Source organism: Rhea pennata, chromosome 15 (assembly GCF_028389875.1).
Source record: "Rhea pennata isolate bPtePen1 chromosome 15, bPtePen1.pri, whole genome shotgun sequence".
Lineage (NCBI taxonomy): Eukaryota > Metazoa > Chordata > Aves > Rheiformes > Rheidae > Rhea > Rhea pennata.
Genome location: NC_084677.1, coordinates 2,311,627 through 2,328,819, shown reverse-complemented (window position 1 = coordinate 2,328,819; position 17,193 = coordinate 2,311,627). Strand labels below are relative to the sequence as shown.

The 17,193-nt window shown below is 41.9% G+C and overlaps 1 protein-coding gene across 8 annotated transcripts in view; it reads left to right on the top strand.

Moving 5' to 3' along the window:
* NPRL3 (NPR3 like, GATOR1 complex subunit) overlaps nt 1–17,193 on the top strand; it is a 50,304-nt gene that overhangs the window by 10,605 nt on the left and 22,506 nt on the right. For 7 of the 8 annotated variants that reach the window (XR_009959967.1, XM_062588172.1, XM_062588171.1 and 4 more), the window contains 5 exons: nt 3,253–3,327; nt 6,365–6,518; nt 7,366–7,447; nt 15,341–15,478; nt 16,241–16,397. Coding sequence is in view for 7 of the 8 variants with exons in the window: in XM_062588172.1 (XP_062444156.1) it covers nt 3,253–3,327; nt 6,365–6,518; nt 7,366–7,447; nt 15,341–15,478; nt 16,241–16,397 (606 nt within the window). In the remaining variant the exon portion in view is untranslated. Of the gene's footprint in view, nt 1–3,252; nt 3,328–6,048; nt 6,273–6,364; nt 6,519–7,365; nt 7,448–15,340; nt 15,479–16,240; nt 16,398–17,193 lie in introns of those variants that run through there. The other variant, XM_062588175.1, reaches the window with a different exon arrangement.

Below are 17,193 nucleotides of genomic sequence, written 5' to 3'. Positions count from 1 at the left end.
CCATAGGCCATACTTCCACATAGGCCGTGGAGAAGGCTCTGCTTAAATCTGGGAAAGGATTTACACACTTACATGCAAAATGTTCCCTGTCTTATTTTCTCTTCCTCATAATGAAGTTTAAAGTGAAGTGGGCTTTGGCAACTTCAGAGGCCATTACTAATCTCTATCATTGACCTGCTTAGGTCTTATTTTACATCAGATTTACCAAATGATTTGTTTTTCAAAACGAAAAAAAAATCTGTTGCCATTTGTCATCCAGGTAAGAACCAGCATCAACTATCAGAAGGTGCTAATGTGCTGATTTTGAAACTGCTTGTGAGTCTACGAGAAATATGACAGAGGATCACTGAGACTCGGTCGTGAAGTTTTTAAGCTGTTCTTGAGAATAGAGTTTAAGTGCCTGTAAGCTGTGCGAGTACTTTGGGAAGTTTGATCTTCTGTGTGCAGAATGTCAGGTACCACTTACCCTAGGGCACCAAATGGTGCTGGTGGGAGGGAAGTGGTTAGTAAGGAGTAGGGAAGCCTTGGTAATGTTTTCCAAGGTAATTCCTAGTTTGCTGTTTGTGGTGCTGGTCCTGAGACTTACAGCAAAGGAGAGACAAGAAAGTGTTACTAGTCTTTGTTTTCAAAGGAACTGTTACAGCCCATCTCAGTAACCTTAGGAATTAGTACATGTGACTGTTGTCTGGAGACTTTCTCAGTGACGGAGGGAAGGACTAAGGAAGGGAGGAGAGATGTTGAAGGATACTCTATGCCCAGCTCAGTGGTGTCTGGGAGCAGCAAGAGCAGGGCTGCTGGTTGAGGGCAGGCAAGGCAAGAGCCAAGTGCAGACAGTGCCCTCCCACAGTCCCACAGGGTCTGACCACATCAGGCAGAGCCAGCTGCTGGTAACAGGGTCCATGGACAACCCCAGATGAGTCAAATGATGAACCAGGTCTAGGATCCCTGCCAGGAGCAAAAGGAGATGGGGCCACCGAAGGGGCTGGAGACAAAGCTACAACACAAGTCCAAAGTCCATTCAGGAGTCAGATCCAAAGACAGGACTGGGGACAAGCTACAACGTACATGGAAGGAGGTCCATCCAGGAGAAAAGCTACCTACAGCATAGGTCCAAGGTCCATCCAGGAGACAGGGCTGGAGACCAGCAGTCCTATGGCAAAGCTCAGGAAGGGAGTGATGGCCCAGAGCTGAGCTTAAATGCAGCTCCTGGGGCATGGGCAGGGGTCTGGATGGGGCAGAGGTCGAGCTGGTCAGAGCCATTAAAGCCCATTGGTGTCCTCAGGGCCCTGACAGCAGTGTTCTCTTCCCTTATATTGTCAGATTTCAGTACTTTGCGAGTCATGTCCAAAAGACACAATTTCCTAAATGTGGTTGTAGGTAATAGGGAGTATAAATTAAGTTGAAAAGGTATATTTGCATTTGTTCACCACAAATTCTCTCCACTTTCTAGTGAATTCTATTCTAATTACATGAAATACATCTTCATTTTTGTTCTTTTCTAAATAAAATGGCTTCTGGGTAAATAATCAAGGCTATAAAGTGCTGTAAACACCTCCTTGCTGCTTCTCGTAGGATCTTTTGCTTGGGTGTATCTGCTCGCTCCAGAAGGCACACCAGAACTTTCTGGTGTCCAGAATCTTCTCGAAATGGCAGCCATCTGTGCTAGTTCATTCAGGTTTAAATCTAGGACCCTTTTGCACTTAGGAGGAAGCTAAACTATTTCCTTCCTGGCCCTTTGAGCACAAATAATGACCAAAATAACCTGGCAGTCTCTGTCTGGGGTTTCTTTGGAGTCGGAACTGCCGTAAGTGAATCCACACCACGGTGGCTTAGCGAATTCGTACTCAGGTGAGATTCAGGAGTTATAAGAGTGCCAGTATTTAATCCTGCCCCTGTCTTGTTTAGTGATATTCTGAATTCTTCACAGATTTCCAGTTTTTTGGTTTGGGGGTTTTTTGGGGGAAGAAGCGGCGATACGAAATCTGGCCCAGATCCCAGGTGACGTTAGCGCTGGTAGTTTCTTTGACTTTGAGGAGGAACAGTGTCAGTCCCTAACCTCAGAAATGCTTTGGAGTCTTTAGCAAAGTTCACAGGACTTGCTAGAACCTCTAACTCCAGGAGGACAAACTCAAACTTTCCTGCCCTCTTGCAATCACCACCTTTTCATTAGAGTTTCAGAAAATCCCCAACAGCTCTCATTTCTGATAGTTTCTCTAATTTTGAAGACTACAGCCTGAGAGACCTTCTAATTGCAGAGTTTGCTCCTGAGCAGTTCGTCGCGGATGCTCAGTGTCCATCGGGATGGCTGGGTGCAGCTGCACTGCTGCCAGCTTCCCCGTACTTACCCCATCTCATACGCAGCCTTAGGTACGTGCATGTGTTGTAGGCTACATGGCTGCTTGGTCAGGAAGGTTATAGTTGGCTTTACCTGGGAGTAGACTGGGTGCTCCGCAGGGAGTTTCGGGGGAGCCAGGGGTGTCCTTTGGATTTGGTGCTCCATCTTGTGGTGATGCCTGGTCTGTTCAGAGCTCCTAGTCCTAGATGTGCAAATCCAAGTTGCTCGTTTTAGCTTCCACCCTTCCTCCCTGCGAGAGAGTCTGTGTGCCTCTAAACGACCGTAATGCTGAGAAGCCCTCTGTTACAGAAAGGATATAGGGATTTCAAATTTTTCAAATCCTGCGGGAAGAAAAAAATAGCTTTTAGTTTAGTACTGTGTGTGTGGCTTGGATACAGGCAATTCTAGAGCACGTTTCCGATAAAAGCAATAGTTAGAAACGTGAGGTAATCCGAATGTGGATTTTAGGAAAGGGAAGAAAGGTTATGGCCTGGGGTGAGACCGCTGTAGACTTCTCTTTGGATTTTCATAGGCACGTAGTTAACAGTATATAACGATTATGCTAAAGAAAATAGAAATCTAGGACCCCTAATGGTGCTAAAGTGCAATAGTAAGGAAGCCTAGTAAGACTGTTCTCTTAACTGATGTTCATTTCCATGATCCAGGCCAAAATGCTTTGGTCCAAGTCTTCCCAGCTTCTCAGAAAAGGCAGCATTGTGGAATAACTGTGACATTTCTGTAAGAAAATAATCATGCAGCTTTATATTTTACAAGTCAAATGTTGATGGTATAATTTGATTTCTCTGCTCTCTTCTCTTAGCAAAGTGTTGTTTGGCTAGGATAGGCTTTTCTTTTTTTTCCTTGTTAGCGATTCCAAAGGACACTAGCTTATGGGAATTTTTAAAAATATCTTTCAGGTATCCAAAACTGATCCCTCACCAAAGAGAGAGATGCCCACTATGATTCTGTTCAACGTGGTGTTTGCCCTACGGGTAAGGCCTCTTTTTGTGTTTTCTGACAACGGGATGTGCTTAGGGTTTATAAGAGATTTTTCCATTATTTGGGATATTCTAATCCCATGCCCTCCTAAATAATAGAGGAAAATGGAAATAATCAAGTACTCGTTTAATTTTGTCCAACAGTAAAAAGGACATATTTGCACAAAAGCTGCTGTAACTCTTGAGAAAGCCCAACTTCTTCATTTTTTGTCTTACAAATGCGAAGTAACACACTTGTGTAGTTACATATTGGCATTCAGACAAGAAGGATGTTTCTTGCATTTAAAAGAATAATGTATAAAGGAAAAATATTCTTTTAATTTACAAAATAATTTCAGATACTGCTTGAGCAGGCAAGAGGTGCAACTGTTGCTGATATACATCTCACCAATGATTATCGCAGGATGTTTTGAAGGGCTCTCGGAATTAAAGTGCGTGAAAGGATATGTACTTAAAAGTCCATGTATGTCTTTACAAAGTTACCAAGGGAGAGACTTGAAGAACTTACTGATAAGGCTGCAGACTTACCTTGGAACTGGAACTTTCCTTTCTGTTTCAGGGCAGAGAGTTTGCCTTCTCGGGGCATAGATTACATTTTCATATAATGCAGTTTAGTTTGCCTGAACATTTTTTTAAAGCAGAACCAAACAGTTTAGGCTTGTGTTTTAAGGGGAGTGGGACGTGGGTTTTTCCCCTCCCCACTTTTCTCCTAGCTTTTTGAGCGGGGCCCTGCTCCTGAGATCATAGGTTTGCAGTTTAGTGTAAAATTAGTCTATGGTGGAAAGTGTTCTTGATTTGATGGTTGAAGAGTTTTATTGGCTGTCCTTGGGTGTTTGGATGAAAGCTGTCCCTTTTCACAGCTGTGCAGCTCTTCTTGAAGTGATGTGTTAGAACAGCACCGTTTTGAGTCCTTACTCCTACTGTATGATATAGAGACGTGTGCCTTTGCTCAGTGCGTCTAAGCCTTCTTTATAATTAAATGGAACACATTTGAAAGCTGCCACTTTTTAGCCATGAGATCATTGCGAAAGAAGGACAGTGCCAGGAAGCAGCTGGCTGTGGCATTTAAATGAGAAGAAGGTACATGGGAGGAATTCCTAGATTTTCATGTTCAGCAGAAACCTGGTGCAAATAAGTAGTTTTTGTTTGGAATTTCACTTCAAGCCTGCTCTGTTTATTAGAAGTTGATATCTGTGTTTAGTGATCCTGGTTCAGCTAATCAGATGGTCTAAAACCCTAGAAATTTCGTTATATTTGAGCAGTATTTGATTTCTGAGCTCTGACTTTCTTTTCCTAGCCCATACATTGCATCTGTGGAACCATTGTATTTTTTTTCCTTTTTTTTGTGCGTGAAGAAACATTTTAGAAATGAAAGAGGGAGTTAAAATAGCTGTTTTGATGGAGATGGTTGTTTTTTACCTGACAGGGGGTTTGGATTTAATGACATGGTTTTCTTGATTAATATGAAAATGGAGGAAGGCCTCGAGCTCCCTGGTTGTGAAGTGACTTTTTTTCCTTATAGCATTGGTATTTACTGCTGGCTTTCAGTAGTGACTGATGTGCACATCAGGATGTTTCTTGCGTGGCTTTCTGCAGTTGAGAACAAGGTTTCACAGGATAGTTATTCCAGCAATCAAGAATCAAGAGAAGACGTTCACCTTCTGAGACCTGCAGGTGCTCCAGTGTTATACCTTGGGAGATTCTTAGGTCAGGAAATGCCAAATTTGCAATTGCAAGAGTTGAGCTTAAATTTCACACATTAAATTCTTAAGGAACTTTGATGTTTTAGTGCCTTGATAAGCACCAGGATTGGTTGTAGGTAAGTATATATGGATATGGGTGCAAACACATGCATTTGTCCAGCTTGGGTCAGGTGGAAGCAGCAGTGTTGAAAACAGCGCTCCTTCTTTCACAGTATTGTGAGAAATTGGTGAAGGATGATGAAGGGATTCTCCGTAAAAATTGCTTTCTTTGTGGTTTGGCACTGTTTAAAGCTGTGCACTAAGTTGTATTTGCCAAATGAGACACTCTTACTTCGTACACATCTGCAAAGTCTCTGGAAAGTTCTGTTTCCTAGCCCGGCACAGTGCACTGCGAAGTGTGGGTGGAGGTAGTCGCAGATAAAGACGGAGCCCATCTGCAGTGGGCAGACAGCAGGCGAAGTCCCAAGGGCTATAATCAGCACTGATCCTGCTGTTTCACCTTCGGTGTTACTAACGTGTCGTGACTCAGCAGAAAGAGTGGCGTTCAGAAATGCTGACTCACAGTTTGCTGGTTTCCTTGCCAAGTTATCGGTTGCTTGAACCTTAAATTCCTTTAAATGTCTTAACAAACATGAAGCAGCTGCTTATTGTGCACTCTCTGCCTAGGAGTCATGGGGTCTCCCCTTATCAGCTCTTCATGCCCGATAGAGCTTTCTAGCACTTTCGTTCTGCAACATATGCAGTGTTTATAATAAGGCAGGTGTTTTGGGAGCATGAATCCAAATTCATTGTGGTTTTGGATTAAAGTGTGCTATTAATTCTTACCTGATTAGCATTTGTCCTGTCAACGTGTGAGGCAAACATCACTATAGCAACATGGAAAGAAGGAGCTATGTTAAAGGCACTACAGTCCTTAAACTCCCAGTGAATTTAATCTGAACATTGTCGTGTCTTCCTTTCAAGTAACTTGAAACTTTCCTTTCTTGCTATGTGAAATTGAGTTCTGTGATCTCTCTGCTAGCAAAAGGGCCAGTAACGACTGGAAAAAATAAAACAAGTGAATTACGCTACTCCAAGTGTTATGTTCATTCAGTGCACATGGACAAGCGTAGAAATCCCTCAGTTTCTTCTTCCTTGCTGTTGGACCTCTCTGAGCTTCTGCTTTACTGCTTTTTCAGAGAAATCTCCTTTCTTTTACCCCTTGCCAAAGAGACTGAATTTTGGTATCTATTGAAGGTAATTAATTTGATTACCTGTCCATCACTCTAGTTCCATATATGTGATTGTGGCTATATGACTGAGCAGTTCCTGTTCTGTGCTGCCTGTAGGCCAACGCAGATCCATCAGTGATAAACTGCTTACACAATCTCTCCCGGCGGATTGCCATCGTCTTACAGCATGAGGAGCGCCGTTGCCAGTACCTGACCAGGGAGGCCAAGCTGATCTTAGCCATTCAGGATGAAGTGTCTGCAATGCAAGAAAGTAAGTCTGCAGCTTAGCTATGTGTAGGAACATGCAAGTATTTGTCCAGGAACACATTTTCAGAGAAGTGACTGAGCCTTGTTACGGTTTTCCTGTGATCAGCATGAACAAGTTCTGGTGCTCTTCAGCATTTTGACTACTTTTGGCACATTTTGCCTCATCCAAAATCACTCTTCCTTTGCAGACATGTCAGCTTTTCAAGTGAAGTAGATTGAGTTGGCAAGGGAAGCAACCAGTTCAGACTGATCACTGGAAAGTGTATGCTAAACCATCACGTTTGGATGTGCTTTCCAGGCTGAGATGGAAGAATTCATATGTAAACTGCTTCACTCGACATTGAGCAGGTTTCCCAAGCTCTAATACTGTGTGCAGAGTCATCAGAGACTTCCCATGAGGGAATTTCACTCTTTTATGTGTTCTTTCTATGGCTAACAGATCGTTACACAGCATTTTTATAGACTGTACTTCAGAGCAACTTCTGATAATAATGTGCAGTTTTTAAACTGAACAGTATCTGACACTGATGCGTTGTATTTCTCCTGATTGAAAATTAAAACAAACACCTGTATAAAAACAAACAAAACCACTTAAAATAGTCATGTGTCAAATTCACAGATACATTGGTTTAACCGAATTGAATTTCAGAAGTTGGCAGTAATTTACTATTGTTATCTCCAGTTAAATTATTGTAAAAGCTCTGGAAAATAAATGTAGATTAAAAAGATACAGAATCCATCCCTGTCTGATCCTTGAAATTGTTATAGTAGCACAAACTAAGATACTGGCTGACACCTGGAGGGTGCTTTGAAGTCAATTGTTTGCTTTCTTGTCTTGAAACTTTCCATAGCCACAGAAGGGCCACAATCCCCTTTTCATCACATCCTGCCAAAGTGCAAACTAGCCAGAGATCTCAAGGAGACTTACGACAGGTAAGTGGAATTTCTTTCATACTGTGTTACTTCACACTGAAAACCTCTTGGCCTTATTCCTTAGGATGCTACCTTTACTTCGTGCTGGTGAGTTACTGGGATTTGGATTTAAACCAAAAAAAGCAATAGGAAGGGCTAGCTGTCAGGTGAAATATGTGCAGTGTTTGTATCCTCACTGTGATCTTGGTCTTCTCTTCGGTATATTATGTTTCTGAAGAGTTAGTGGGTATCTGTCACAACTGTTACGAATTACTATTTTCTTTCCTGGCTCATAGAGACGTACTTACAAGTGAATTGTAGAATTGAGAAGTGTCATGACGTGAACTCTAAACTGCATATAAAAGAAAAACGCTGCATCTAGCATTCAGGGCAATGTTGGATACTGCTCTGGCTTAATTTGATTATGCGGTGCATGTTTGGACAGTGAGTTTGAATTAGCTGGTGAGACTTGCAGCAGAATGGAAAGTGTAACATGCTGTTTCTTGACTGGCTTAAAGGTTCTGGCAGGGATTTCAAAGGATTGTAGAGTTAGTGTTGAATTTCAGCAGGATTTGGGCACCTGCCTCCTCCAGCTTCTGTTCTGACAGCATGTCAGTGCTAACTCCTCATGCAGAGCAGACACCTTTGTTCAGGACATGTTTGTTGAAGGAACTTAACAAAATGTCAAGGAGCACAGGTGTCTTTGGTGGAGAAGATGGTGTGTCCCTTGATTAGGCTTTTAATCTGGGCTTGGGAGAACTGCGCATGAGGTCCTTGACTGAACCGTAGCACGCCTTGTATGATCTTAGACAAACCCTTTAGTCTCTCTCTACTGCATCTCCTCTTGTTCAAAGGGAATAGTCACAATACCCCTGTAAGGTAGGGCACTGAGAACCTAAATATTTCAATGATTGCAAGCACATTAGAAAACTTCTGATAAGCTGTTCATTATGTTCACAGGTTGTGTTGTTCAGCCTGTTTGAAAGCCATGCTGAATATTGTTTGATACAACACTTATAAAACCTATACTAATTTTTCAAATAAGGCACTTTTTATATAGCCTATAATTCAAAAGCAACCTTTTCATCTACTTATTTTACCCTGTTCCTCCAGTGTTACGTGTTTGTGACTGGGCACACCCTAATCTTGTTTGCAAACATTTTAGTGATACAGTGACATCTTGTGGCATATAGCTGTGAGCAGAACAAGGTATAGCCCAAGCTCATGGGATATGCTAACACTTCAGTGAAGTGAGGAAGAACTGACTCCCAAGGAAGAAACACACATGGCTGCTATCCCTGAGCCTTACAATAAGGCAGAGTCTCCCTCGTTTAGGTCTTGTGGGTATGGGAGAGATGATGCATGTTATATTTTGACACTGTTTTGCATGGCATCATCATAAGCAAATGTTAGAAATACACAGTTGGTGAAAGTATAAGGGGACTGTGCGTGTGGTTGGAAAGCTGTTTGAGTAATTAGAAGTGTTGTTGGATGGATAGGCAATAAGGTGGTGTTCTGTTAGTGCTTCATATGAGCAAATACAAAATCTGCTTATTGTATCTACAGTCAGATCAGGTGAGAGGGACCATAGCACCTTATAGGGCAGGGGTAGAATTAAAATAATTTTTGGTCAAGTAGAAGCAACAGTCAGAAATCGGATTTCTATTCTGCAACTCCAAGGTGAAGAATTTCTGAGTTACATCAGCTCTGGAGCAAAATCTGTGTGGGCTTTCATGAATCACAAGATAAGGGTTAGTCACAATGATATGGGGCTGCAGAAGAAGCAGATAGATAAGAATGCATTAAAAAAATGGCTTGCCTCTAAGATGGGAAGCCATCCTACTCATCACTGTAAAGCTCCTGCTATAATGAATACTGTGTCCAGTTCTGGCACCACATTTCAAGAAAGATATGGACCACCTAGACAGTGTGGAGGAGTGAGAGTGACCTAAGAGCAAAGATGGAAAGATTTGGTCCGTTTCTTCTAAGGAAAAAAAGAGTGATGGGAACTGTAAGTTTTCAAATACATGCAGAGACAATGTACTATTTAAATTGTATAGGAATTTCTGGCATAGCCTTTGGCATAGAGGAACAGCATAGTGAGGCAGAGAGGACGCTTTGAATTGCAGATGAGAGCTCAGCTCCACATTTGAGATTCACCCAAGCTAGCATTTTCCAGGGTCTGCTGATTTTTGCAGTTCCAGTTGAAAGCATCTTGAATTAACCGCAGTTGCTCCAGAAGTGATGTTAAGCTCTTGCTTTCCTCTAGATGGTGCTGAGGTACTTTAGGCAAGACCCAGCCTGTCCCTTAGCAAGTCCATCAGTACAAATACACATGCGTATGAACTGGCAATTTGCAGGTAATCCGCATCTAGTTCCTAGGACTTTTTTTGATTTCCAAGAACGTTTGTCTGTGATTAGGTCATAAATTTTAATAGACTTGAGAATCTTCCTTCATTTCCCCCCTAGATTCCAGCACTGATGTGCAACAAAATGTAATGGCTTTAAGGCCAAGAAATGCCAGTTGCCGGTACCTCCAGTGCTGAAGGATTCACCAGTTTTAAAATGAGTGTCTTTTTCAAACTAGTGCTCAATTGAAGGAACTGCTTTCAGCAAGTTTTATCTGTAGCTACAGATGGTATGTTAGCTTGATACTAGATAGCTCTGCTCATCTGGTTTTAGCAAACTTCAATTAGCTTTATATCTGAAGAGAAATTAAAGTACGGGGAGTTTTTGTGGAGGAGAGGATTCTTTTGTTTGTTTTTTAATAGACAAAGCGCTTTTATACATTTTCAGCCTGGTGGGATTTGAACAGACTGATGGATCTAGCCCATCTCAGCAGCTCAGGAGGGAGGGGAATAATTGTATAAGATTTAATGAAGTAGTTAATGTGATTTGTGTGGCTATACTATAGAGTACAAGCCAAGTAGAGTTAGTTGACATAAGGGCAATCAACGTGTGCTTTGCAAAGAAATGTAAGATCATTTCAAAGCTCTAAGTCGAAACAACCTTCTAGCAAAAATAGATAGACCCAAAACTACAAGCTCAGCCCCACCGAACAATCAAATACAATATTAATTTCAAGGTAACTGGGATAAACATAAAATGAGGAGTGTGTATGTGAAAGTTTTTATAAAAGATGAGGTAGGATTATCAGTGTTTTGGCAATAGTTGCGAAACACAGGGCTAGCTTTCTCCAGGATACCGGCCAACTTTCGGGTTCCAATTTGAGGGTGATGGCCCACAGCAGATGTTGAAGGTAGAGCATAAAACCAGAGCAAATAAGTTGTGTTCTTCCCTGAAATGTTTCCCAGCTTCCTGCAGTTTGCAGCTCTGGTTATGGTTTGTGTGTATTCAGCAGCCCTCAGTAGATCTCACTTCCCTGAATTAGCGTGCTCCTGTGGGAGCCAATGTAAATATTTAACATCCACAGCATCCTTTGATAAGCAGTGCCATGGCTTAACTGCTTGCTGTGTTTCTTTCTGTTTCTTTTTGAACTTTACTCTTTCTAGTCTCATTAGATGTCTGCTAGGTCTTGAGTTGGAGAGAGAGTGAACAGCTTTTTCCAATTTGTCTACCACGATATCCCCTCTCAGTATCCTGCTGCCTCATCATATATCCCTCGGTATTGCTCATCATGTGTCATCTAAGCCAAGCTCTCCAGCTCGAACTCTTGACACTAAGTAGTCATGGGATAAAATTGAAGGTATTTGGGTGTTTAATAGTTAGAGGATGGGGAAAGCAGTCATTTTTGCCTGGTTAGTGGTGGGGTCTGTGGGAATCTGTGTTCATACCTGTGCTGTACAACAGATTCGTGTTGATAACTCATCTGGAAAAAGAGGCAATGTGTGAAGTGACAAAGTTTACCGGTAGTAGCAAAGAGAATAAAAATGTGAACAGAGGAGGATAAGTTGCAGAAAGGGCACTGGATCCCAATTGATTGAATGAAAAAACAACAGATAAAATTCAGTATAGAAAGGTGCAAAGTAATGCATGTAAGGCAAAACAACCCTTACTGCGATTACTGCAGATGGATCAGCGAGAAGTTCAGTGCTGTGAAAAAACTCAGGGTGCAGTAAAATAAAAAGCGCAGTTAGGAAGTAAAGTAAAATAAAAAGCGTAGTTAGGAAAGGAGCAAAGAACAACACAGGTAATTCTATAAATTCCTTGCGTAGCTGCACTTTGGAATGCTTTCTGCAATTCTCGGTTTCCCGTGTAGGGCTCTTTAGACTGTAAAGGTGCTCTGCCAGCCAGTAAAGCATTCCCGCCTTCTTACAGTCCTGTTTCTTCCTGGTGTGGGTCACTGGCTCGTGATGGGATATTATGGTCTGTGCTCTAGTTTTGCCTTTAGATTGTATCTAATTACTACTATTAGATAAAGATGATTCTACCTCAGTTTCTAAACTGATGTTTCGGTCTCTCCAGGATGGGACCAACGTAGTGGAGTTGCCCCTGTATCTTCTAAGTAAGACGTAGCCTTATAGAGAATTACTTGGGCTCAGTGAGTAGGGATATTCAGATAACGAAACACACCATATTACTGCTTATACAGGTTTGTTTTCTTCACAGTTTTATTTGGTTACGGAAAACAAAGTAGAAGGAGAGCAGATGATTCCATAGCACAACTTTGAAAATCACTTTTCTTGGTACTCACTTCCTTTGCTGATTTTTGCTGTTCCTCTTCTGGGCTGCTGGATCTGCTGGTCCCTAGCCAAACAGTTGTAAAGCCATGGAGAACTTTGAGGCTCATGGTAAAAAGCTTAGCAAATAGATGACTTAATGGAGAATAAGTAAAAATGAAAGACAATTTGAATTCAAACTTCACTTTTCAAGAATCTTTACTATATTTCATGTTGCATGAAGCTTTGCATATATACTGTTGAAATTATTTAATTCTACTGGCCAGCTAAGGGCCGTCACATATCTCGCTGCTGGAGTTTACTCCCAGGCAGGCTATTGGAGATTAAAGTTATTTTCCATTCAAAAGGAGACAAGGGAGGGAAATCCTGTACATAAAGCTATAACAAAGGCTTGAAATTGTACAGTTTTACAGTTGAACACAAATTCAGAAGAATGAAATTAAGATTGAAATCAGAACCGAAAACCTTTCTTTCTTGCTGCCTTTAATTCTAGGTTATTGTTGTATAACGCACTGTAGACAAAATTTTGCTATGGTGAGTGTAATCGCATAATTAAAGCTTCTGCCTTTGTGCAAATGGAGCACAGAATAAACTGAACCAACCTCGTTTTTTTCCTATTTCCTGAAGGTTAAGCTATGCAGGAAAAATATCCCTGCAAATGTTTCACATTTTTATGTACCTTTGCTTTTTTTTTGATAAACCGTTTTGACGACTCTACTAGCTTTCAGGTGCTCTCTTGTTTTTGTTGTCCATTTATTGTCATGTTTTCTTTTTTGAATATTTGGCTGGGTAGGTAGTGTGGGCAAATACTACTTCATGATACCCTTTGCCTTGCTGTGTTTTAAGAGAATCTGCCTTTCTCTTGTCCGTTAGCGTATGTCTGGTGGAATAAGCAGTGTTATGGGAGTTGCAACATTTAATGCGAGGAAAAATAAAGTTTTTGCTCTGATTTGCACGTTCCTGCAGGGTCTGCAGCCTCTGATCAGACCCGAGATGGTAGTACCAAGCAGCATGGATTCATCTTTTCATTGCAAAAACATACATATGTGCATCTACATATAATTTGATCTATTTACAACTTGGAAAAAACAGATATTTTTCAGAGTTCAATGCAAGATTCCAGAACAAAACTGTGATCTCTGCTTCTCAAAGCCGTTGTCTGCAGCAGTACAGTGAGACTTTACCTGCTGAGCCTGATCATGCAGCAGGCAGGGCAGAATTTTGTTTGCTCCCTGAGCACTCTGTTGTGGTTTGGTGAATAGTTACACTGGCAGCCAAGGCTGCCCAATGTTTTCGTTTTAAAGCTGAATTTCAGGACTCTCTGAACCTTGTGTACAACTAGATGAACTTGAAAATGAGCATGGTAGTTTGTGGCCTACAACTGGGTGTTAGGTATAGATGTTTAAATTGCCACATAAAGAGTTTCCAAGACATGTATTCACTCCCTGCTTGCTCCTGGCATGCTTTTAAATGTGTTTTATGTAGAGGGGGAAGTTAGTGGGCGTTATGGACGCGCAAGCCTTACGGCGAGTCTGAACACACAATTTAAAATTCAGACCGCAATTTTCAAAGTGAAAACTTCAAAATTTTATTTTAGGCCAAAAATGCCTTTTAGAAGAAAATTTAATGTCAGAGGATCTACTGAAGGAGCTAGAGGTTCTCTGTCCTCTGAAAACTTGGTCTGCAATGGTCTGCTTGTAGATGGAGACCTAAATGCATATTCCTTGTGATGGGGCCCAATCAAATTGCAAAGCACTAGAAGCTGGTGCCATGGAGTAATTAATACGTGGGAGACTGGACTTGGCTTTCAGGCAAAGTTTGATTTCAGGCAGGATTCCTGTAGCCTCTGATATGCTTTGTTCATCCTGGAGGCCGACAGCCTTTAGGCATCTTGAGAAATTCAACCCTCCAGAGCAGAAGAGACTGGCTGATGCTTAAGGCTGATTTGCGAGTTTGTATTTGTTCCAGACTCCCCAAAGGGAGCCCTGTTGTTTATCGAATGAGATGTGGATCAAAAGATGTGGATTATGTTTTTGATACAGATACTCTTGTTTGCTTCGTGGAAGTGAGATTTTGGCAGAACCTACCTTCTGTTTGCATTTGTGCTTTTGAAATCCAGGAGTGAAGCCAAATGGGACTACACTGGCCCAAAACTGAGACTCTGCAATTCTGCTTTTCAGCTGGAGATCCTTTTTTTCGGTCATATATATTCAAATCTCCCAATCTCTGAAATGTTTTCAGGTTCTGAGCTAAGGAAGATTTTGTGTAAAATAGTGACTGCAGGTGAATAGACAGGACAAGTGTGGCTGGGGAGTTTTGTGGTTTTTCTTTGAGTTCACCAGTGCTGTAACATCAGCAGAAATTCCTTTTTGAAGTCTGGTTTTTTGCAGTTTTAGTAGGACATGACTGCAGAGAGGGTGCCTTTGCTGTGTGTACTTGTACATGGGTGCTATAATTAATAGTGCATGCAAGAAAGATGAGGAATTTATAGAGCAGTGTCTAAAACCTGGAAGAGAGAACTGCTTGAATGATATTCATTGCTCTAAACTACAAGCTTTCAGTTTTTTTTCCTTCAGTAAAAGAGGTTTATAGTCACTTTCCAGCTGAGTATGAGGGTCAGACTTCATTATCATTCCTGAAGTGCACATTCTTTACACTCCAGTCCTGTTCTCTGAAGTCAGCTTAAAGGCTTAGTTTAGCCCCTGTGGTTTCGTAGAATGAAGAAATGATTTAACAACCACATTTGTGATTTCATGTGACAAGCAGGAGCAAGTTGGTGGAAAACAAACCACCTAGGTAGAGCCTAAGCTGTCTGTTATTATGGAAATATGCTGCTCTGTACAGAAATCTCCTTTTCTTTTTCCTTGAAGAAGTAGATGGAAAATGGTTATAAAAATACTCTGCCCAATTCATCTTTGCCCTGTGCTGCTCTGATCTAGGGAATTTTCCAATGTAATGGCCTTGCAATAACTCTTCAAGAAACTCTTCTTCTCTCTTGAGATAGTGGTGCAATGTTAAGAATAGAGGGAGCAGAAGCTGAGCAGAGTGAAATCTTGCAAATCCCTGCAAAGCCTCATAGGGGAAAACATTCTGTAAGTACAAGGTAAAGAAGTCTTTGCAGCTAGGAATCAGCTGACCCTCAGCCAGTCTGGGCACAGGCAAGATGCACTCTGTCTTTTCTTGTTCTGATTCCCATACTGGGGTGAATCTGAAGCACTGTTTTATTTGATGTGTATCGTAAATGCTCTATGTATTTATTTTCTTCCTGTTTTAGTCTCTGTACAACAGGAGTTGTCCGTTTACATATCAACAACTGGCTGGAAGTGAGTTTCTGCCTGCCACATAAAATCCATTATGTTGCAACAAGCTTTATACCCCCAGAAGCAATTGAGAGGAGTCTAAAATCTATCAGGTAAGAATGTGCTGTGTCCTTCTAAGCGGGACCTGTCCTTGCTGCGGTTCACAGCATGGTTCTGCAGGTGGTTTTGCTGGCACAGCCAGAGGGATGCTGCGGCACTGAGCTGTCGCGACAGTGCGGGGCATGGGCTGAAACCAGGCTCCCTCGAGCTGATGCTGGGGTATCGCCATGCTGCCGTATGCATGGTGGTGTGAAGCCATAGCTTTTGTGTTAACATTAGATAGTTATATTGAAAACGGGAGGTAATGCAGTGGGAGAGGTCTCCACGGTTTCCAGTCAGAAGAATTGGGTGTTCATTTTCATCTGTTGGCCTAGAAGTAATTTTACTCTTACAGGAAAGAGAGCCCTGGCCCATTATATATTCTTTACTGCTCACCATATTTACAACTTTTTACCTGCAAAAGTAACTAACTCTTGCTTTCTTCCTTCCTATTACTCTGTTCTGTGTTTAAGTGCACATGAGCAGTCTTCAGTCTAGTTCTTCAGAATTTATTTCCTGTATGCCAGGACACTGTTTTCATTTTTTTTTTCTAGTCACTGGCGTATCCAGTTATCATGTAACCCTCTGTCCTCTTCTTAAAGGGAGCATCTTATCTTACAGCATAAAAAATGTACTTGTTTTGAACCCACTTACAGCAAAAGGTAACGCTAGAGGTTCCTCACCCGTAGATTCACTATGTATTGTGCTCTGGGAGTAACTAAGCCTTCAGGAAAGATGCAGTTTACTGCACAGATGTATTCCCTTTTTTTCTGCAGGCCTTACCATGCCTTATTACTTCTAAATGATGAGAAGTCATTGCTTAATGAGCTCCCATTGGACTGCTCCCCTGCCCTGGTGAGAGTAATTAAAACTACCTCTGCTGTGAAGAATTTGCAGCAACTGGCTCAAGATGCTGACTTGGCATTGCTACAGGTATGGGGAATTGTCAGCAGTAGGTGAAATTCTTTTCATTCACGATGCATTTTCTTCCTCCGTGCCAGTAGATTTCTGTTGTGCATGAACATGTCAGTTCTTTCAGTGTGAGTGGAGTGCACAGAGAAAGCCTGAGCCTCAGGGTGCGCGGGAAGATCTGAGAGACAAAGATCAGTGGCGACAGAGCTGGGGAGTCAACTGCAGCCACATCAGGATCACTAAATCACAGATGGCTGTAGGATAGAAGGGGCATCTGGAGGTCTCTAGTCCAAACTACTGCCCAGAGCAGGTCCGTTAGATGAGGTTGTTCAGGAATTTGTCCATTGGAATTTTGAATGCCTCCAAGGATGGAGATCCCACAACTCTTCTGGGTCCCTGATGCAAGCACTTGACCACTCTCAGGGTGAAAAACTTTTCCTCGTATCTGATGAGAATTTCCCTTGTTCTGTCCTTGGGCACCTCTAAGAAGAGTGATGGTGTTATCTACGCCATTGGAGTTCCCATGACCTTCTGTAGAAGGCCTGCTAAACTACAGCTTGTAACCAGGCAGCCATCTTAAAGATGTCTAAGGTAACAGTGTGTGTTGTGCAAGGTATTATACAAGGAAAGAGAGCCTGGAAGTGGTGAAGCTTGGAGGAGGTGACTAGATGTCCTGGGAACAAAGAATACAAAAAAAGCGTTACGTTGGTCCTTGTTCTCCATGGCTGCCAAAGAATCAGCTTTATGTGCTGAAGAGCTTTGAGAATCATTGCAGCCTTCCTAGCAGTTTCCCTTTATTTAGTACCTTAGTGTATGT